The 22,933-nt window shown below is 40.6% G+C and overlaps 1 protein-coding gene across 3 annotated transcripts in view; it reads left to right on the top strand.

Moving 5' to 3' along the window:
• The window catches only part of ST7 (suppression of tumorigenicity 7), a 136,618-nt gene that overhangs the window by 64,560 nt on the left and 49,125 nt on the right, over positions 1-22,933 (top strand). For all 3 annotated transcript variants that reach the window (XR_010363575.1, XM_064422320.1, XM_064422321.1), the window contains exons 2-3: positions 11,949-12,031; positions 21,053-21,212. Coding sequence is in view for 2 of the 3 variants with exons in the window: in XM_064422320.1 (XP_064278390.1) it covers positions 11,949-12,031; positions 21,053-21,212 (243 nt within the window). In the remaining variant the exon portion in view is untranslated. The remainder of the gene's footprint in view (positions 1-11,948; positions 12,032-21,052; positions 21,213-22,933) is intronic.

The following is a 22,933-nucleotide window of genomic DNA, read 5'->3' as shown; positions in this document are numbered from 1 at the left end:
ACAGCTGTTGAATGCCTACCCAAAAAAACCCTAGAAACTTTTGGTACTTCATTTAGAGAAAACATGGCAAATTTTAGCTTTAGAGACAACTTTTGCAGGGCGATCTAAATAGGTCAAATGGACAGCAGCAGAAATTCCAATGCAGTGATTATAGTAATTCACCACCGGCATCGGAAGATCAGCATAACCATGGTCACTAGTCCTAGGTACACTAACGTGACCAGAAGAGGAACAAGCAGATGCAAGAAAACCACAGCATTTTGATGAGCTGTTTTTGCAGCATGGCCTCCTCAGGTCACCGAGTGCAGTGATGAAGTAGCACTCAGGCATGTTTGGAAATCAGTAGAAGCACTGACCGCCGGGTCATGTGCTCAGGCCTTATCAGCCCTAGAGAATGGAAAGCTGGGCTCCTGAGATTTGTCTCACCTCAGTGATATTGCCTCCCTGACCAGACTTCGAAAGCCACTTCCTGATTGTAGATGATCAGTTTGAACCATCATGGCCTGATTTTTGAGGAACTCACTCTAGTCAGTGTCAAGGGGGGAACTTGCAAAGAGGATCTTCAGCCATTGCTTGCCTGTTCTGAGACCCAGGTCTGCATGATGCAGTGGAATGGAAGGGCAGAGTTGCTGACGAGCCGTGCTTCTGGCACACCCTCCCTTTAGCTCAGCAGCTTTCATACAAGCCAGTGTGCAAGAAACTGTGCAAAACCCAAGGAATAGACATAATAACAGAGGGGTTTTCTTAAGTTGCTTTCTGTATCATCATTTCTAGAATCCAGTTTGGTACAGTATGACATGCAGAGTATTTCCCGAGAGTTATTTACTAAAATGTGGGGGTGTGCTCTTCAGCTCCTTGATGTCTACCTGGAGAATTCAGGCAGGTAAATGACTGTTTACTTTCACACATTCCCAGTTGGATCTAAATGTGGGAGCTTCCAAATACAGCTTTGAATTTTCAAATTAGAGGTGATGCAGTATGTGAGTGGGGCAAGAACAGGGATGAGAACACAGGTTACACTAAGTTATGTGGAGATGTTGCTTCTCATACGAGTTTCACATCTACCAAGGGTGCCATATTTGGCTAATTTAGTCCTGCATTTTTCACTTGTCCCTCCACGGTGGTTGGCTTTAGAGGGAAAGAAACCTGACAGTAGCTGCAGGTAACTCACAGTGCTGGGGTTAAAGTGTGGAGGGCATGGGGGTGGTGTTTGTGAACTGCTGCCCAAGGTAGAATACCAGTTTGAGTCCTACCTGCAGGTCCTGCTCCACCCCTCCTCTGGTCCCTCCTACCTGCATGAGGAGAATCACCTCTGAAAAGATTCAGTAATTTTAAACAGAAGAAAGATAAATTAAAGAAGACACTTTTGGACAGAGTGCTATTTCAGTTATTTTCAGCCAAGTCAGCCACGGTCATGTTTGGAATTAAAGCCATCAAATATTCAATAAGAAAAATAATGGGTGTCTTGCACTGCCTTTTCTCATGGGATTTCATCAAAGGCTAAACCATATAATATCATTATTGTTAATGTTAATGAGGAGACTAAGTGGCATTTAATTTGTCTTCTCATGAAACAAAGCAAACTTTAAAACTATGGACAGTCTGGTTTTGTCTGGCAGGCACACAGGACCTTTAAAGGAAATAGCACTGGAGAGAGACTCATTGTCTGTGGGCAGCAGAACGACTGCCCCAGCCACAAGATGATAATTTTGAAAAAGTCGAACTTCACGCTGTTTGTCCATAAGTCTGTGTGAGAGGTGTGCTCCCTCAAATTCCACTTCGTCATTTGCTTTGCGTTTGGTTGGAAATTCTTAATCTGGAGCTCATTCTACTGAAAATCTTTATTATGCAAAATTCCCCCCTGACTTTTGTCTCCTCATCAGTCAGGTCCTGAATGCAGATTGCAGTTCTGTCTGCAGAGTTACTCTAGAGCCTTTTCCATTTTAATAAGTGTTGGATATCCCAAGAGACTGGTAGACAATGGAGATTATACAGTACTTGTCAAACCTGCTGCCGTGCTTTCTTTGAAATACCCCAAAATGGAGGCAAAGAGGTAAAAGTTTTCTACTTGCCTTGTCTTCTTTTTCTTTTGGTACAATTACTGTGTGAGTCACACAGTGTTAAGAATATTTTGAAGGGGAAAGCTGATTATTAGGTACATAGCAATAATGAATCACACTTGCTGGAAAAATAATTTTCCCCTTACTTTTGTGCCACATTACCCAGGCCATCAATTACTGGAAAAATACAAATCCCTGCTTCATATAGAAATTTATCATAGGTTGAAATTTCTTATGGGAGAAAAACAGCATGAACACATTATTGATTTTATAAGTAGGTGAGTTTTCAATGACAGGATAATGCTATCAGCTATTACAGATCTCCAGGGAATTTTCATTACACTGCTGGCTCTAATTATAAATGTTTTCTAGTCACCTCTATTCCAAGAAGCACCTTGCAATTTCTTGTATGTAAAGAGATCAGCATCTTGGAGACTCTCAAAATAGATTTGCTATATAGAGTCAGGCTGCCAAGATTAGGACAGAAATGTCTGAAATAGAGTATTTTTCCAGAATTAAAAAATTAAAAAAAAACAAAAACAAAAACATTTAGTCAATGTACAAATTTGAGCCCAGTTTTCTGATTTTTTTTTTTTTCATTGCTGAGACAATTTCGTTTGTTGCACAAGTCATGGTACTCCTGTCTTTTTGTATGCTGAGGAATGCAACACACAAGCAAAGACGAAAGTGTAGCACTGCTCATATCTGTTGGTTTAGTGCTCCTATCAAATCCTGCCTGGAACAAAAGGAGGCACAAAAGGAGGCTGCAGGGCAGCTGAGGGTGCTTTGTTCATGTGTCTCTTTTGTCATAGCATGGCAGTACCTCTTCTGAGAGAGGTTCCTGGATAATGGGAACCCATGGGATATTTTCTCTTTTGTGGAATGCTGGTGAAAGCGCTTTGCATGATTTGTCTCTCTAGAGCAGATTAGCCTTTGTTATCTCTGGCATTGGAATTAATCACTGTGACAAACTTTTAGTTTAGGGTATTCTTTACACAGCTAATGAACCAACATCAAAAAGATTTAATGGTGCAGTTACCTCCCCGTGTGCTGCATGAAAGAAGAGGGCAAAACATACCCATTCCATTGAGAAAGCTGTACTGATCTGGTACGTGAAACAAAAGCCCTTAATTTTCTTAAATGACTCTAGATAATTAGGTTTAGTAATTGGCTTTTGTTTTAATACAGCTTTGAAAGGCTAAACCACATAAATCTGTGTAATGCCTAAGAATAATCAGCAGTTAAGGTAACAGGTGCGTTTAACTTTGCAAAGAGTGCCTGTCCAAACTGGATACAGATCTGTCAATTCAGTTACATGATGTTAAGAGGAATCTTGAAATAGGGCTTTCTTTGAACACTTGGCGGTGCAGAGTGGAAAATAAGGTGTTTTGTTGCAGTGTTTAAGTACATTTTTGCAATGGAATACATTTCTAGTGATTTTTGATAGAGTCCAATTGTTGTGCACCCTAAACTGAAGACCTGGTAGACTTACAGACCTGAAGACTTAATCTACCTGATAAACTGTGCAACAGCCATACTCTCGCCCTACTCTTGTTTTCTCTTACAAATGTGTATCCAAGAGAAGGTAGATGTCTCTGCATGATGGTACTCTGCAGTCACCTGAGAGACCTCTTGGGAATCCATCCTCATTTGGCTATTGCATCACATCGGGATTTCCTGTGCTTTTGTTTTGGGGAATTCGGTGATACACATGCTGGTATGTTTGTGATTAGAAAAGGAAGCCACAACCTAACTGTGAAGGTGCTCTCTGCAGTGTCTGGACTGGTTCTGCCTACAAAGAACTCCGTCACAAATCTGAGAGAGCACTTCCCCGTGCAGTGCAATGCTGAACTAAAAATTTTATAAGGATTCATGATTCTTGAAACTAAGTCAGCAGGGGAGATGTGTATAATGACAGTGTTTCAAATCAATTTGCAAGCAACCTGATTTTAGAAGAATTAAAGCTGAAAGTGTTGCAAGAGAATTTGACTGACAACCAAGCAACAACATGACTTTATACATCCACATCTCTAAAAATGCAGGTATTGATATCTCTACTCAACACGTCATTGCTCATCCTTAATGCCTGATTCTTACTTGACCCAGTCTTTCCTTTCTACTTGTACACTGTTAATATCATTAGTCTGCTTTTAGCATTAGGACACTGTGATGGTCATAAAGAAATGCGCAGTTCAATCTCTGATAGCTGAGAGCTGCAAGGGAAGTGGTTTCTCCCTTGTTTTCTTTAAATGGAAATGCTGTCGGGATTTTTTTGGTCTGGGGGGAGGGGATGGGTGGGTTTTTTAGAAGGGTTTCTGCTGCCAACTATTAGCAAATCTTGGTGTTCATGCAGCACGCTCTGCAATTAACAGAAGCTGTGTAATTAACTCATGTCGCCACTGCATTGTGAAAACAAGAGCAAATGTCCCTATCCCTTGGCAGGGGTAACTATGTGTCAGAAAATTTGCATTATAATAGTGACTTGCATTGGGCAAAGCCGATCTTCTTTTCTTCATATTTTTACTTTCCCCAAATCTGCAAGGTAGTGAGTTCATGACCTTGGACAAATTGAATAGCAAAATACTGTGCTTGGATGAAGACAGAATATACTAAGTTGCCTTAGTATTTAAACTCCAAGACAGAATGTTTTCCTTGGGGTGGGTATAGTTAGAGTGCATTTTCTGCCTCTATGTCTAACCTCTCCATTCCTGAGGTACAGTGTAGCTGTTGACCACAGCAGGACATTCTGGGAAAATGTAGCTGGGAACGGGGACCTTTAGTAGCACCTTTTGTTAAGGGTTTCATAGCTTGTGAGAAAAAGCTTTGGGATATATTTGTTAGCAAGGAATAACTTCTGGATACCATCTCTTTCCAAATTACCAAAGCTGTTATTGTTGGCAGTCTTATTTCTCCCAGTGAAAAGGTACTTCTGACATGCAAAGCATCTCTTGCTGAAGTAAAAATAGCCTTTGTTTGCATTCATGTTGCCTGTGTAATTTCTTGTGTCTTTTTTTACTTTTGGCATTCTTGCCTCTATCATCTTCTTTCTATGCATGATAATTTTTACTGCCATCCATTTTCTGATTTTCTTTTAGCTCATCTCTGTATTTTACTAGTTTACCTCTAACCTGGTTTTCTTTTTCCTTTCCCAAGTCACAATAGGGTCTTAAGTGCTTTTTTGTCTCACAAATCTGGTTTCCTTGATGCACCTGTATGCCCTTCTGCCCTCAGCTCTGTGTTGGTTATCTCTTACCAGTTACATTTCCCTGTATACCATTCACAGTGAGGATAAGCAAACTTACTGTAACAGGCTGAAGGGCTAATGCACTCTGAAGGATGTAGTGTATTTGTCTAAGTCCCAAAAGCTCCACAGCCAGGACAGACTAATTCCTGCTAGGAAGGGAGACAAGGGTTTTTGGTCGATCAAATAACTTTTCAACATCATAATATGAATATAGACTTGGTGTTGAAAAGCAAGCCAGCACAGATCATTGTGTCACTTTGGCCTTCAGATACTTAACATGTTAGCATGTTGGGAAGAACTGCAATTTGCAAATTTGTTTGCAATCCTCAGGCAGCATTTTCTTGGGAAAAGATGGACTGAATTTAGTAAGATTTGTTTCAGTTTTCTCTGCTGGATATAATTTGCTCAGTGGGAAATTGGGTCGCAAAGTGGAAAGAATGTTAGTTACAATTTTCAAAACTCTTTATTTTTCAGTTATAAGTAAACGAACCTGAAAGTTTTTGACACATAACTGGTCCTGTGTTTACTACCATCTGCTCTTTCTTCTCTTTGGGCTGTGCTTTGTGGCTGAAAGCCTCTCCCATCATACCCAATTTTACTCCAGAAGCCTGTCCCCACTCACTTTCCCTTTTTATTGTGTCACTGTATTGAATGGGAAAACCTGCATTTAAGGTGTGGAAACATGGAAGTGAGAGTCTGGTGGTCTTCCATCCAGAAACTTTTATTTCACTAATTTGAAATATCTGTATGGGCAGAACTTTGATTGTGCACAGCTATGTAGTTAATCAGAGCTGAAATAACAGGAGGCTTCTGGTGCATCACCATCTTCTCTCACGTGGGCTCTGATCCAGTGGTGACTGAGAGCTACAGACTCCTGGCCATTAGCACAGGCTCCTGGCGTCTGAACGTGACTCTCATTCAGCCTTTAGGATGGGACTGGGTGGTTGAAGAAAGTGAGTGGGCATCTGGATTTCCTTTTTTCAAATTTTCGGAAATTTTTTGAAAACAGATCTAGACCAAAAGCCTTACAGAAGGAAGCTGCATAGCGTCTGCAACAAGTAAATGGAAAAATCTCTCTGCACCATTCTGAAACTTGAATGCTTACTTCTTCTTTGGTAATTCCTTTAAGAAGTCTGAAGAAGTTAAAAAAAATCTTGGTAGCTTCCCAGGGAAAATCCTGGTAATTGGTGAAAGTGTTTTTGTTTTTCTGAGACAATACTCTGTGCTAGCTTTAAATTGGATGGGGTTTGTATTTACATTTAGCTGGAGACCATCACAGTATATAACGCGTAATTCAGCCTGACCCTAGTGTGTTTTCCCAAAAGTACATTATAGGCAACATTCTTACGAGGGAGGGGTTGAGAGTTCAGAAAGTTTAAGTACAAACAGTTTAATTAAAGTCAAGAGTATGTAGTGTTTCATACTCAGAGAGGGAAAGTTTATACAATTAGTAAAATAAGTTTATTGAACTTAATTTTGCCCTCTTTGCTGACGCTTTGGTAGAAGAGTTCTTCATTGCAGCTACAATTTTGAACTGGGGAGCTTCATTAATCCAAGCAGAGGCCCCTGTGAAACAAGCCAGTCACTGCCCTGTCTTCTGTACTGTGTTGGAACAGCAGTCTGAATGGATGGTTGCAGTGAAAAGAAATTAAATTGCTGTGTCAAAGGTCTCTAGTGATAGGTCACTTAGCTTGTTGCCTGTCTAAGTGATTTGGGGCTCTTGGCACTGGTGTTAAAAGAGTTTGCATCAGTTTGCATACCAAGCAAATACACAGAAGAGAAAGTGCAGCAGAAATTCTTAGTGACACAAATATTATAGCTGTGATGACTTAAGGACTGGCAATGCTAGAAGGGTTCTGTGACTGTAAACTTTTATATATTTTCTGGCAATTTGCTCTTACAAAATTAACTACTGTACCCAGTTTTGGGGTTTTTTTTTATTAAGTCAATTTATATATTATTTATTCATGCATAACACGTTTTTTTTTTTTTTATTTAACAAGGTTATTGAGATATATATAATTTTGCCTGCATTTTGAGATAACAAAGAAGTGCCATAAAGTGCCATCTAGTCTTTGCTGATCTGTTGGTGTATGTGATTTATGTTACATTGCTATTAAATTTTTATTTGGACCTTACTGTACACTTATATTACCTACATTCAGAAGTAGGTAATGGGGCTGTCATTTTAGTAGCTCTGCACGTGGGAATAGTTGGTAGTTTGCAGTGCTCCCTCCCCTAGTGACCTTCTAATGTAATTAACTGATGCAGCAGTTAATATGACACTTTTAGCAGTTCAATCCCAGTATTTTCTACTGTGGTTCCTCACATACTTGAATTCTGAATGCCTCAAGACCTTGAAGAAATTTATTAAGCAATAGTGGTTTTTGTCATCTTGAGTGATCCATTTTACATGTTTCGCAGATTTTGTTACTTGAAAAATACCTGGATTTTCCTCTTGTGTTTAGTCCCAGGTTCAGAATTAATCACAAGTATTGGAAATGAGTAATATGTATATAACAGGAATAAAATGGCATCTGCTTTCAAAAAATGTTGCAGTCACCTCTTTTGATTAGTCTCACCTGGGAATGGTAGATATAAATGTTAGATTTTGTAACTTGTTTGCTGTGAATTGAATAAGATGTAAATTCATTTCTGTGAGCATGCACAGTTAATGATGAAATAAGAGTACTTCCCTAGTTAGTATACAGAAGGATGAAATAACTTACAAGTGTAACTTAGACACTTCTGAGAATGTAAATATGCCTTATTCTGAATGTCTCAGGTATTATTAAAATGAAAGCGATAAAGAGAAAGGAGGAAAGAGGGGATGGAGTCAGGGGGTGGAGGGCCAGGAGTCTCTCATAAGTATGTTTGGGTTTTTTAGACAGAATTTATAGGTCATGCTGCTTTTCTTTACAAAAAATACAAAACAAGCTGTACTAACACACCTAAAATAGATCATTCCCTGTCAAAAGCCTGTGCAAGTAATTGGAATTTGACAGTAATTTCAAACAAGTTACCACTATAGGAACATCAGGCAAGTTTCTTTATCTAGATACTCATTACTTGTCCTTTTTAAGTCCTACCAGGTTACAGACAAGAGATGATATTGTGAACTGAATAGCTGCCAGATCTTCCCTTTGTGAACAGAAATAATTAGGCATACACTGGAATTCAGAAGAAATTACATACAGTACTAGCTTTTGCTGATGACTGTACTTGACTTCTTTATTCTGCAGTCATCTGCTATTGACTTCATCTCACATTTCTCAGAAATCTCTCTGCTCCTCAATCCTGCTACATCATCAAATGGAAATAGGGAAGTAAACCACTCTATCCAAATTTAGGCAGATGGACAGGTAGCATTATCTAATAGCTCTACTTTACTGCAACACACTCAGGAACCCTGATTCCACTGAGGGATGGAGATGTTGGATATGATAGTGATTTCTTCAGTGTCAGAATGCTGACTGTAAAGAAATGCTCCCTTTTGTATAATGATATATATCACAATGCAAAAGTGGATTGATTTTTACTCTTGAGATTCGTTATTATGAGAACTAGGCCTTGATGTAGTTTCCACTAAAACAATGATTGAATTCTCATTAACTTCAGAAAAAAATAGTCGGACCACACATGCTTAGTTTTACTGTTTTGGAAATATGTTTCTTATTAGAAAGTACTTCCTTTTGTTAATAATATTTATGGAGACAAAGGAACTGGGAGAGTAGCTAATAATTGGCTAAAGGTGATACTTTTCATAATGAAGTAGAAGATTCTTACATTTAATGAGTGGGAAAAAGAATGGCCAAAGGATTAGAGAGATACAGTCCAGATAAACAGCTCTGGTCACTGAGTGGACGTGTATCAAATCTAATGAGTTATTTCAGTTATCTGGGAGTCTGGCCCATAAAATCTAAAAGCATCCAGCATCATATCTGTTCACCTTGACAGTTCCTGTGACTAAGCTGTAAAAGTGAAGAATTGCAGCAGCTTATATTAAGGAGGATAAAGGAGCACCAGTATATGCGCAGACAAAGAAGAAAGCAGTAACACTTGTGGAAATTACAGATAAATAAAATCCAATCTCCATTCACATATGAGAGTTTCTCTATAAACCAGTATACATTGCTTGTAAAAGAGTGGTGACAGAGGAAAGCTAATAACATTTCCTCTGAGCCTTATTCAGTCTACACCACTCATGAGCTCCATACAGCTAATTTGTTGAGGGGGCTCTTCCAAGTGGGGATCTATTTCCCAAAACAATTTTTATGGCTGGAAGTCAGTAATAATATTTAAAGCAAATAGACTTTATCCTTATTCAATGGATATGCTCATGTGGAATCTTCACAGTAGATTTAGATGGCTCACAGCTTTGGAAATCAAATTACTTCCAGGGTAATGGGAAATTTTAGTAGAAAAAGTTCCAGCATTCCATAAGCTGTGAAGCTGTGGTTGGAGAGAGGAAGAGAAAGATCCCCTGTAAAGTCTCTTGCTGCCTGGCTTTTCATGTTATGTTGGCACTGCAGTGGTACTGTGTTACAAGGTAGAACACAGGCATCTATATCCCATCATAGCATATTCTCTCTCAGGCATATCCTGACCTAAGCAAAGGAAGTAATTTCAGTGACGGTCTGAAATTTCCCCAGTGACATAGTTTGAGTATGTCTCTGGCTTACATTTCCATTCCAAAATGAGGAATGTTTCTTCTAAAAGACTCAGAGTAGTTGGTGAAGCCAAAATTATTTCAGTCTCTCCATTCCTCTTCCTACCTAGTAGGTGCTGTGGCTGAAGAAAGCAGGGACTACTATTTCAAAGTCTGCTTTTATTAGACATACAGTCTGCTTTTATAGGAGAGGAGAGGAGAGGAGAGGAGAGGAGAGGAGAGGAGAGGAGAGGAGAGGAGAGGAGAGGAGAGGAGAGGAGAGGAGAGGAGAGGAGAGGAGAGGAGAGGAGAGGAGAGGAGAGGAGAGGAGAGGAGAGGAGAGGAGAGGAGAGGAGAGGAGAGGAGAGGAGAGGAGAGGAGGATTAAAGCAGTGTATTTGTTGCACACAGCAGTTTGGAGGATGTGATGCTAATTTATACTAGCTGAGAATATGGCATCCAGTGCATTTGGAAAAGAAAATGTACAATGGCATTAAAACCCACCAGATTTATTCTTTGCTATGTCAGCTTGGTGCTTAATGCCACTCCAGTGGACTAGGAAAGGACAGTTCCATTTTAACACTTTATGTCTTCAAGAAAAATAAACAGCACAGAAAATAAGCAGCCAAAACCCAAACAAAGCAGCTGAATTCGGCTTTAATCTTTTAGTGATGCATTTCTGGAAAGCAATTTTTTTTTTTCACTGGTCATGGAAAGTGAATCATATGTTTGATGGTTTGTATTCTGCTATTGTTGTCTCCTCTTCATTTTTAGGCTTCATATTATTTAATTTCTGCTAGGTGTTATTTCTAAAGAGAACAGAATGAACTGAGGGCCTCACACCCTCAGGTCTCACACATATCCAGGTCTTTTATCAATGTTTTTTAATGACTAGTACTCTGCTACAAGCCTTTTAAATTTACCTGCTAAACTATTGTTAGTTCCCTCCCCAGTCCTGGATACATGTACATACACAAATAAATGCATGTGTGTGTATATACATAAATGTATATATGTATGAGAAATTCTTTGGCACTGGTTAAGGATGAGACCAGTAGAGTTGTTTACAGACGGTATTCTAACCCTTTATGTGGTTTAATAAGGAATTATTTCACTTGTGGAAGATGGAAGTGATGGAATGTTGTGTTTTCTTTAAATATCTAGAATTTAGTATAACTCCAGTTCTCTAATAGCTTCTGAAGAATCATCAAAAACCTAGAATATTTTCTAGGTACTCCTAAGGCGAGCCATAGGGATTTTCTGTGAGGGATGAGTATGACTACCTGGTGATTTTCTCAGGAGCTTTCAGGATGGGATACAAGTAGAAAAGCCCTTAGGATTTCCAGAAACCCATGCAGATGGAATTGTTCATCTGACTTCACTTCTGCCCTGGATTTCGGATAGTCTGGACAACTATAATGATTTTCACCACTCACTATGAAAGCTTGTTAGAGCTTTTTTTAATTACTTACCCACTGTTGTCATACTGAGTGGTTCACCAGTAGAATGAATTAGGAAAATGCCATTATCTTCTACTTTGTAAGTGAGGAACCAAGGTAGTGAGAAGTAAAAAGCTTTAAAAAACTTCATCAAGATCTACAGGATGTTGAGACAATTTTGAATGCAGGACATTGAGACAGACTTCCATGGTTGCTAACTGCAATAGCATAGATTTCTAATAACAAAGGCATATAATAAAATGTTTTCTGTATATCCTGGGGAATCCTAAACTCTGTCAGTGGAGCACTTACTGAAATAAGAAAGTCCCAGACATGCGTGCAACTGTTTTCTAGTGCCTTGTGATTGACTTTGTTGTGAAAACAAAATTCTGCATGTGGCAGCCTAACGCTCTGCTTTATCACATATTAGGAGGATGTTACTTTAACTGTCTTTTTATCAAAGCTAAGGTAATAACTTACCTGCAGTTGGGAGGAGGAAGAGACGTGGAGAACATGTCCTGCTCTTGTACTCATGGTTTCCTCTCTTTTCTTTTTCAGTGAGTATGTTTTTGAACACATTAACCCCCAAGTTCTATGTTGCCCTGACAGGCACATCCTCATTAATCTCAGGACTTATTTTGGTAAGTACTACATCTATTGATATCATTTTAGAATTTGATTTTGATATCCAGAATTGTATTTCAGGCTTCCTGCAGATTAATACATATCTTTTTTTCTTCTGTCAATTTACAGTTCTGCAGCACATAAAATTTGTCTTTATTTTTATGTCTCTTTCTGTGGGAATGAAAAAGAAAAAAAAAGTGTTTCAGTGTTGTATCTTTGAAGATAAAAAAAGTCTTGAGGAACAATGTGACTCACTAACAATCCTACAGTAATTCTTAACAAGTGTTTGCACATTAAGTGCTTTCCTTGACAAGTACTACTGAAATTAAAATGGACAATAAAAGGAAGAGGAGGAAAGGTACCAACTGTCTCAGCTTAACATGGTCCTTTCAGAAAGATACAGCAGGACTTACTAGAGAAACACCAGTTCTGGTGCCAGGATTCCAAGGGGTAATTATTTCAGATCTTCACTTCTAGAATATTTCCCAGTACATAGCTGCCTATTTGCTTAAATGTCTGTATTTTTTAACCATTTAAAAAACCCTCCTCCCATATGTAATTCTTGAGGGCTTCTTTATGCAAATTGATGCAGTGGAGTGAATCATAATACTATCACAATGCAGGAGTCCAAAGCAGAGCATTTTCTCTGAATTTTATCAGATATATTCATAGAAACAAATGGAGATTAAAAATATAGGAATTAACAGGGTGTACATATATATAATTGTATGTGGTCTGTTCTTGTTTCCTCACTGCTGAGATTTGGCTTACTGCTTACACAAATGAGTAGTATAGCATAACACAGAACAGATCAGAATGATCCTCTAGTCCAGCTGCCTGGTGACGTCAGGGCTGACCAAAAGTTAAAACATGTTATTGAGTGCATTCTGCAAATGCCTCTTAAGCACTGACAGGCTTGGGACATCCATCACCTCTCAAGGAATCCTGTTCCCATGTTTGACCACTTTCCCAGTGAAGATACTCTTCCTCATGTTCATTCTTACCTCCCATCACAGCTTTGAACCATTCCCATGTGACCTGTCTCTAGATAGCCAGAAGAAGTGATCAGCCCCTTCTTCTCTCCACTTCCCCTCCTCAGAGAAAGGTTGCCTTTGTTTTAGTCTTGTTTGTTCAAGTTGTACGCTTTTGAAATCTTCTGGATACAAGCTATAGACCCTCCCTCACCGCACCAAACCAGGCATGTAAGTGAGGGACCAGTGAGACCTAATGTAAGCTATTGTAGTGATAAGTGGAAAGAGGAGCAAGAGAGAAACATGGCTAGAGACTGGTTCACATCACCTCAGATCTGCTGATCTCAGAGAAACCCAAAAGCAGCTCGGATCCTAACTGAACATTATCAGTTTGGTTTGGGAAATCCACATCTCTCACTTCCACATTGCCTGCAGCCAATGTAGATAAAAAAATGGCATCCTTGATTACTTAATGCCTGTGAGACTCTCATCATTTAGATGATTGCAGGAAAAGCAGCAGGTGCACTACTGCTGTGCCTTGCTCTGAGTTTCTTCATAGCGGAAGGCAATTACCTAATGTTTGCACCTTGGGCATTCATCAGTCCTGCATGGATTGAGCCCCAAAGCACTCAATGGAGCTCCAGAGAAATCAACAGATTTTTCAGAATATGAGCAAGAGCCAGACCTGTAAGACTTGGATTCAGTTCAGCAGAACTCACTCAAACGCACAGGAGAAGAATAATGTTAGATGCAGCACTGTCACTCAGAAAGAAGAAAATGCTGGGCACCACCACCAAGATGAGAAGGATTGAGAGAAACAACATGGCTTTCACAGACACGGTTCCGTATTTGTTTATACAGGGCAAAGACAGCAGGAGGAGGTGGCAAGACAAAGTTTATTTTTTGCCCTATTGAATAAAACAGAAATAAAAACTTTGAAGAGTGACTAATTTATGTGAAACTAAATTCATCATTGTGATGAATTTACATCACAATGTAAAGGTACATTTTATACTGTACTCATGAAGGCGATTTCTGAGGAGTGAGCTCAGCAGGCGACTTGTGAGCAAGAAATTTCTAAGTGCTGTACTTTGATGGGAAGTACAAGAAGGAAGTGGCAAGAAGTACTCAAGACTATGATATGGAGTGGAGAAGGGGCAAAAGGACACCAATAGAAACCTTTCACAAAGAAATCAGAGAGGAAGTCAAGTAGTATTGCATGAGAAAGTCCATTATGAACAAGTTGAAGAAACAGTGAGGTGATGGAGGTGTAGACACAGAAATCAGACTGAAAGCTTTTTTTGTTTGTTTTTTCTGTCTTCACTAGTGCTATCAGTTGTTGTTTGCTGGTCATATGGCACCTTCCTAAATGTGAAAAATGTATATAGGCCAGACAGGTAACAGCCAGGAACCCTAGATTGTAGGGACCACTGTCTATGCTGAGAGGAAGATGTTTTCTCTAAATTTGGTAGTGGCAAAAGAACGAAGCAGATGTGGTCATGAAAAGAAGAAACTGCATGTTGACCAGATCATGCATCAGAAAAGACAGCTGATTAAGTTCTAGAGAGATAGTGCTAGCTTTTCATTAGCCGAAGTGTGCTTCAGATTAAATATTTCTTACTCTTGCGGTTTACCAGTGGCCCAGTTTTACATGCTGTTTACCATGACCAGTAACATGGTGAATTGCCCCCATTGCCACACACTACAGCATCAGACTACACAGCATCATCAGTTCTAAACGATTCTTAATCCTGTCAATGGTATAAAGTGAAGTTCTTAAATAAAATAAATATTCTCTTGTCAAATCTACATCACTAGGGTACTTTTTAGGCTAGATATGTACTGTTATTACTTGGAATTTTCCACCATATGGGCTGGCAGATTTCTTTCCATTATCAGTTGGCTCCAGTTCCTAATCAGAAGGAGAAATCACAGCACCGCAGGTTATGAAATAATGGAAAATTCCATCATTTCAAAAGTGTGGTTACTGATGGGAAAGTGATTGCTTTTCCTAACTCTTGTTTGGTTCATGAAACAATGAACTGCAAAGTTCAGCTTTGGGCAATTGAATACTACATTACTCCTTTTCAAAACACTACACTCCTCTCTTATTTTGTCTCATACTTTGTTTTAATTCCTTAGGTAAAAATCTGGCCTCGCTGCAGGCAATGTGACTTAATTGAAGCAAGGATTTCAGATCTCTTTTCTTATAGGTCAGAACTGTGCAGAAAATACTTTTCTGTCTCAAGCATTTTCCTTAACAATTACTTGACTGCAGCACATAGTTAAAAATTAACAATTTGGCATATATTCACTTCATCCACACGCTATTGTAAGCATCAAAAACAAGAAGATTTAGTCCACAGTTGCATTAGAAATACTGTATTGGAAACTTGGTTCCACCACAGTAAATTTTAATCCAGTAAAACACAGTGTGCTGTCTCACAGAATACAATGAGCTGCATTGTATTCAATGTCTGGGATGCTGGAGTTTTCCACAGGTAGGGTAATAAAACTGTCACAAAACACACCTGACATCCAGTAAATGCTGTGAACTAGAACTATGCAAATGCCACTGAGATTTCTAAATAAAGCCACATATTTAACATACAGTTATCACCAAAGTTGTTCTGCAGGCATGTGAGGCACTTGCACTGCAAACTGAGAGTCTCAGTTCCAACGAAGCACAGGTAGAAGTGAACCTCAGACTTAAATCTCCACGAGAATTCCTTGTTACTCTACTTCTGAGCTTGGGACAGTATTAAGTGTCTTCTGCTACACAACGAAAAACATTCTGCAATGAACAAATACCACGTGTTTCAGATGCAAGAATTAGAAAGCAGGCCTATAGAGGCAGAGCATGAGTCTAGACACTGCCTAGCGCTGAGCAGCTAGGCTGTTTGCTACTGCCCAAGTACGTAGCATACTGTCAGAATCACAGCCTTTTGTAGCCAGTTGTACCAGTTCAGGAAGTCTGAGAGAGCCTGAGTAACACAGAAGGACTTGTCTTATTTTCTGCAGATACTAATTGTTTCACTGCCTCTGTGTAGTCTGCTGCAGAGGGCCAGAAAGGTGGCTGAGTTCTGGGTGCTGCCACAGGCTCTGTGGAAGTCTGACAGTTGTGCAGGGACAGTCTTTGAGGGCTGAAAAGCAATACATGGTAACCATTCAAAGTTTCTGCACTGCTCAGAGAAGGCTCAAGGCCAGAAAGGGCAGAATCATTGTAGGGAGTTCCTAAGAAACTGGAAACCCTTGCCAAGGAGCAGATGAGAGAAGAAGGGTCTATTGGAAGGCAGGCTGTAACCCAATCCACAGACAAGAAAATTCTATCATAACTAGGTGGGGTCTACACAGTGTTGAGAGAAGTAATACACTTAATCCAGGCAATATGTTATTTTCTTTTGTGTTTCTGTATTTCCAGAGGTGGATGAAGTAAACAGCTATTAATTTTGAATACGCTGCCCACTGGCATTGCATGTATGTTCTCCTGCTAGCTCTTTGAGATAAGACAAATGGGGGTTCAGTAATCAGAAGCAGAGTCTAAGAGGATGCTGAGTGGATGTATTTAATCTAGAAGGAATGAGGGTGCTTATCCTTCAAGGCTGTCATCAAGGACATTCAGCATGGTCAGAGCCATGTTGTTTCCTAGATCCAGGATGGGCAGGACTGGAGGATCAGGAAGCTACCCCTAACAGCTAAATAAAACAGACCACCAGCTTGCTTTGTTGGAAGGCAAGTAGCATTGTGTAGTCACACTCATATGAACAAACACTCTTGCTTCCCAAACTATGGATGACCTTTTCTATAGTGTCTACTGGAAGCAGCCCTGGGCTGTAATACACCTGGAACATTTGCAGTCATTGCCTGGGAGAGTTGGCACAGGCCAGGTAGTGTGCTAGCAAACAAACAGCATGGATTATTTGAGCCAAACCTTTGCTGTGGTCCCTTTTATTTATAAAATAGGCTTAACCATGGAATCAAGTTTTGCCAGCACTATGCTGTTCCCCCAGAGAGTAAGTGTCCTTTAAATCCATTAGATTGGTTAAAGAGTACTCCAGATCTACCTGTCTGAGACCTAAAAGTCTCATTACATGGCTGAAAGAGAAATCTGAGCTGTGGTAGTTCCTGGCAGATGAAATCCTTTACTGCTTCTGTTGAAGACTCCATACACATACACTAGGAGGGAATGATGGAGTGTTTGCTCTAAGAGAGGTTGCCTGTCTCAGGTATGAGAAACAGAAAAGCATTATTCAATCACTGACAGACATTGCTCGTTGGTCCAGTGAGAACCACCACCAAAACTATCCCATGTGAATTGATGCATACATAATGGAATATCTGTTCTGAAAAACCATGCAGGAAGATCAGATCTGATAGTCAAGTGATGCGGACTAGATCCATTGCTACAGATATAAATAAAATTATCTGGGATTGTTTCTATGTGAGAGCAGAGATATGAAAGACTATAATATTTTCATTGCACAAGGGAAGAGAAGTGCATTAAGAAGATGTTTCCAAAATCAAATACTCTTATATTAAGCAATACCTATGCCAGATTAAAAAAATAAAAATTCTAAATTGCATTTCTTAACAAACAAAGCTGGAAATGTTCAGAACAGGGTTTTAACTTGGCCCTTGGGAACATTATGGTCCCAAAAATCCCTTGAGAGTTTGGAGATGTTTGACCCTGTTTCAGTTTGAAAGCACAGGCACCAACTAGAAAGACCACCAAGAAGTTTGCCACTGCTGTGAAGGGGAGATCTCTGAAGATGAGCTCCCATCCCATTGTCTGTATATGACAGAAAAGAAGTGGCTTTTTCTTTCAGAAGTGGTGCAGAAATCATCTTCCTTATAAATTTCTTCTCTACTCCATATCTCTGTCAATAGTAATTAATCTTTGTAGTAATTTATTCTATCAGATGATCTCTCATCTGCTGAACTGTCAAAAGATTCTTGACTTCACACGGCTTTCAAACTGGATAATGCAGTTAGAAGTCAAATTTGATTTATAGAAATCAGGTTTCAAACCAGATGATACTAAGATGCAAAAATTCTCTAAAAAGAATTTATTGTTTTTACTTAAGTACCAAATTAATGATTTTACCTCTTCATACATGCTGAACAAATCACTCCTAGCAAAGGCTTGTGATGATGATTATTTATGGCTTTAATTTCTAAGAGATGGTATGGATTGAGATCTGACTGATGTTTCCTGGCATTGGATTCATTCAACATAGCAAATATTTTTCAAAGCTGCCTTAAACAATTTATGAGCTTCAATGCCATTTAAAAAAAATAATTAAGGCATTTGTAAGTCTAAGGAGGCAGACTTACAGCTGTGTCACATGTTTGAGCAAGTTTCTGTCACTCAGCTGAACTGTAGCAGAGCCTACATTTATATATATGTACATTCTTTGTGATTGTCCCCTCAGTTTCATTGAAATTCAGTGTGACAGCTTCCCAGCTGGTATACATTTGTGCAGGACAAGTGGGCTCAAGTGTGCTTTTGTGCTGTTCACTCCCTCTCTGGGTTTTACTGACCTCATCTAAAAGCTGATCATGACTGAAATAATGAGCAGGAATTTATTAGCACATTTTGCAGAACCTTTTTTATTTCTCTTACAGAAAGCTTTTTAGATACAGTCTGAGTTTTGCACAGCCAGTCTGGCAGCTGTACCTGAGTCCCTGACTTAGGCTATAGTGAAATTCTTACCGAGTGTCCCTTGCCTCAGTGCAAGACTATAAATCCTTCATTCCTAACACACTCTCCCTCTGAGGCTTTGGACAGGTACAACTGTGGCTTTTGTGCCTTGATTTGTTCCAAGGTTTTCAAAGACAGAACAGAAACATGTTCACAGCAGATCTCTGACAGATCTCTGAATCTTATGGCATAGCCTTTCTCTTGCAGTCAGCCACATGCTTATGATGCTCTCTTAAATAATAGGATATAAACTGTAACAACTTTAAAAAGTGTGGTGTGCCTAAGAGCATGAGAGCAGCTAAAACCAAAGCTGACACACCTGTGCCAGTTCCCTGTCCACCATCTCCAGCATTCAGAGGCAGTGATGCATGCCAGGAGAAGCCTGTCAGCAGTGTGGAACAGTGTTCAGTGACACTGCATCAGCATTCTGTCCTTGGCACTTGGCATTCCCACCTGGCTGCTGCTGCAGGCACATGCCAGTGGAACCAGAGCAGTGACAAATGCACCTCAGAATCTGTGGAAGGAGGAACTGTCCAGGTTGTGTGGGTTTTTGGTGACTTGGGTGGGAAAGAGTTCACAAAGATCTGAATATGTTAGTGCTCTGGTTTCTCTGTGACCATCTGTTTATCTTCCCAAATGCTGTGTTCACATAGTCCTTCTGTCTCCTCCCCATCAGACTGCTCCATTCTTTCTTGTCAGTGTCTCCCAGAAATGCCATTAGATTGTTTTGGGAAGTGATCTCCAGAGCTGCCACACAATCTTGTGTGAAGTCCTCTCAAGTAGCCACCAGCTTCATTCTCTCTCACTCCTGTGCAGATAGAGTCCTTCCCTATGAATCCTCTAGGTGCTTTAACAGCACATTTGAATTTAGGGGAAGCCCCAGTGCAGAATGCATTGGGAGCATCTTTTGGAGAGGACCGTCTTCCTTCTATGTCAGAAAATTTATTTCCCCCTCCTTTATAAAAATGGGTGGGGTAAAAAGTATGTCTTGTCTACAGACAATCCAATCTCATGGAGACAGAAGTAATTTCAACTATATAAAGAGGTCAAGAGAACTTAAAAATCAAAAAGTGTGTGAAGCCTGGCTTGATCTTTTCCAGAGCAGGCAGACCCCGAAAAGGCCTTCCAGAACCTGCCCAACAGCACAGTGATGGTGACAAAGATGGGAACACAATCCTTTCCCTTATTGTTGATTGTGCCTAGTAGGAAGAGATTTTATCTAAGCTTTTGGTACTGGTGTAACACATGGAGATACCGAGGAAAATGGGAAGGGCAGAGACTTTTCATTCCCAATTTTTAGTGCAATAAGTTTTATGAAGTCCTGCCAAATTTTTCACAATTCCTTAGACTGGCTTTTGTTTCTTGTGGTATGTAGATGTTTGGGAGATTATTCAAGTGCAACTTATCTATTCATTATAAGCATGTGTTTCTTTATAATTTTTACAGTCTAAACCTTTTCCATATTTAGATGAAATTGTCTTCATTTCCAGGTTTATGTGGTTTCCTGAAATATGTGTATTCTTGCTAATATTTTTTTTTGTGAAAATAATAGATATATGTTTATAATTTCAATTACAAGGTGTTTTCTTTTCTTAGGCTGTGAAATGATTTTCCAAATAGAGTTCTGTAAATAATAATTTTTTGTTTCTGATTTGGTAGCTCAACCAAATGCCTGAAAATAAAATTAATTTTGTCAGAGTCAGCCCGACAAAATAAAACACAGTTCATCCGGGGGGGGGTGGGGGGGGAGATCCTAAAAGGAACAGGATTCAGCTTCCTGGAGTTTGTTTGGCATTTTTATCTTTCCTTTTAAAATTAAACTCATTGGAAATAAAACTTATTTTAAATTAAACTCTTTGGAAGCATGTGCTGGGGAAACAAGCCGGCCTGCTTTTCCTCACATTCCCTGGGCTGCAGGGGGAGTGGAGGCAAGGCGAGGCGGCCTCGCCCCTGGCTGCAGCATCCTCTCGGCGTGGCTGACATCGGGCCGAAGGGGGGGAGGTCACTCGAGACCGAAATTTAAAGCAAGAGACCTAACAGCTGAAATAATATGCTACAGAGGTTGTTTGGGTTAAAAAAAAAAAAAAAAAAAAAAAAAAAAAAAAAAAAAAAACACCAAAAAACAAACAAAACCAAACAAGATTTGACATTTTCCACCCTAAGCTTGGGTCACATTTAACTTCTCCGTGTGCTCGGGCAGGGAGGCCGCGGGGCGGCCGGAGCTGCCTCCTCGCTTGTCGGGCTGCGGAGCAGCGATGAGAGGGAGGAGAGGGCTGGAGCCGGGGCGGAGGGGCGGGCGGAGGAGAGGGCTGGAGCCGGGGCGGAGGGGCGGAGGCTGACGGCCCTGACGCGTGTGTGCCTTGCAGATCTTCGAGTGGTGGTACTTCCGCAAGTACGGCACCTCCTTCATCGAGCAGGTCTCGGTGAGCCACCTGCGCCCCCTGCTGGGCGGGGTGGACAACAGCGCGCCCAGCGCCGCCAGCGCCGCGGGCGGGGACGCGGACTCGAACCGCCAGAGCGTCTCAGGTGAGCGGCGCCGCGCTGCCCCGGGCCTGCCCCGGGCTCCTGCTCCGGGCTCTTGCCCCGGGCTCCTGCTCCGCCCGGCAACAGGCACATCTGCCTCGTTAATTGCTGATTGCATCCTTCCGAGTTCACGCCGTCTGTGCTGTTCAGGCTGCGCGGTTCATGCGTTTGCTTTCTCTTCGTTGTGAAAACCCTGCGAAATTGCACGTGCCCTTTCTGCAGCATCCTTTGTCCAGCGGAGGGGCTGCAAGGGTGGTTAAGGGGCTGGAGCAGCTCTTACGAGGAAAGGCTGGGGGAGCTGGGCCTGTTGAGCCTCGAGGAGAGACAGCTGTGAGGGAACCTCATCAATGTCTGTGTGAAAAGGGTGTCAGGGGGATGGAGCTCGGTGGTGCCGAGCAGCAGGACAGAGGGCAGCGGGCAGAAGCTGATGCACAGTAAGTTCCACCTGAATGTGAGGAGGAACTTCTGCACCGGAACAGGTTGCCCAAAAAGGCTGTGGAGTCTCCTTCCCTGGAGACACTCTAGCACCATCAGAACGCAGTCCTGTGCCGTGAGCTCTGGGATGACCCTGTCTGAGCAGGGAGGTTGGGTGAGGTGAGCCACCGTGGTCCCTTCCAGCTCAACCAGTTACCTGATTCTGTGATTCTAAAGGCAGGCAGTGTTTTTAGTGAAATAATTTGTTTTAAAATAATAATCAGGCAAAGAAGTTAGAAATGTTCATCTGGTTTTACATCACTTTGGTTTTTAGATAATAAAAACAATAAATAAAAAAATAAAAACTTACTTTTTAAAGTAGTATGTACACAGCATTTGGATTTCACCTTAGTAAGGGGAAGCATGATGTTTTTTAACAGCTTAAGGTCTTGTTATGTTCTGATTCCACTGCGGATTTGCTTTGTGACTTTGGACAAGTCCTAACGTAGTCAGGCTTTTTAAAAAGGCCTCCAATTTAAGATACATGATTTCAGGCATTTGTGGCCTGAGTTTTACAACCTTCCAGGCATTCACGTCCCCTAAAAGTTTCAGTGCAAGGAGTGAAGGAGTCTGACCCTAAGTCATTCAAGCCTGAGGCACTTTGAGTCAGGTGCCCGGGCAATGGTTCCAGCCTGACTAAAATGAATCATCCCCTCAAGCACTGAAATTTGTGGACTGAAGGAGCCACAGAGGAACTTGTCTCCCTAATTGAGTGACTTAGCTGCCTGGGGATGGAAAAATTACCCCATGAGTGATGAAAATGCTGGTATGCTATTGCTTCTGGCTTGAGTGGGAGATACTCACTGTTAAAGTCAGGGCAGGAGCATCTGGTTTTGTGTTCCTCATCTGTAAAACAAAGCTTATCTGTCCCTGTCCTAGCTTGGCTTACAGGCCATAATCTTAGGGATGTGGCCCTAGAATCAACCAGAATTTTATTAAATTTATTTTATGTGCAGGCTTTTAGAATATATCAGAGTTTACAAGTGAAGAAAAGTGAATGAAAAGAAAAAAATCACTTATGGAGAAAACATTGTTCTACAGTTGAGCTCCCTATGTCTGTACCTGGCAAATTTTATCTCTGCTTCTCAGCGTGCATGAAAACAGTCAAACAAAAATTAGCTCTGAACTTACATGTTAAATAATATAGGTGACTTCACAAAACCTTGTTATTTACTGAGTAAGTCTACTTAAGGAAGCCTCCATATAGCACAGCAAATTCAGCTGTTGTCATTCTCATCTGAAGAGAGGCT

This window comes from Passer domesticus, chromosome 5 (genome assembly GCF_036417665.1).
Source record: "Passer domesticus isolate bPasDom1 chromosome 5, bPasDom1.hap1, whole genome shotgun sequence".
Classification (NCBI taxonomy): domain Eukaryota; kingdom Metazoa; phylum Chordata; class Aves; order Passeriformes; family Passeridae; genus Passer; species Passer domesticus.
Note: the sequence above shows the minus strand (reverse complement) of the source record. Positions and strands in the feature narration are given on the sequence as shown.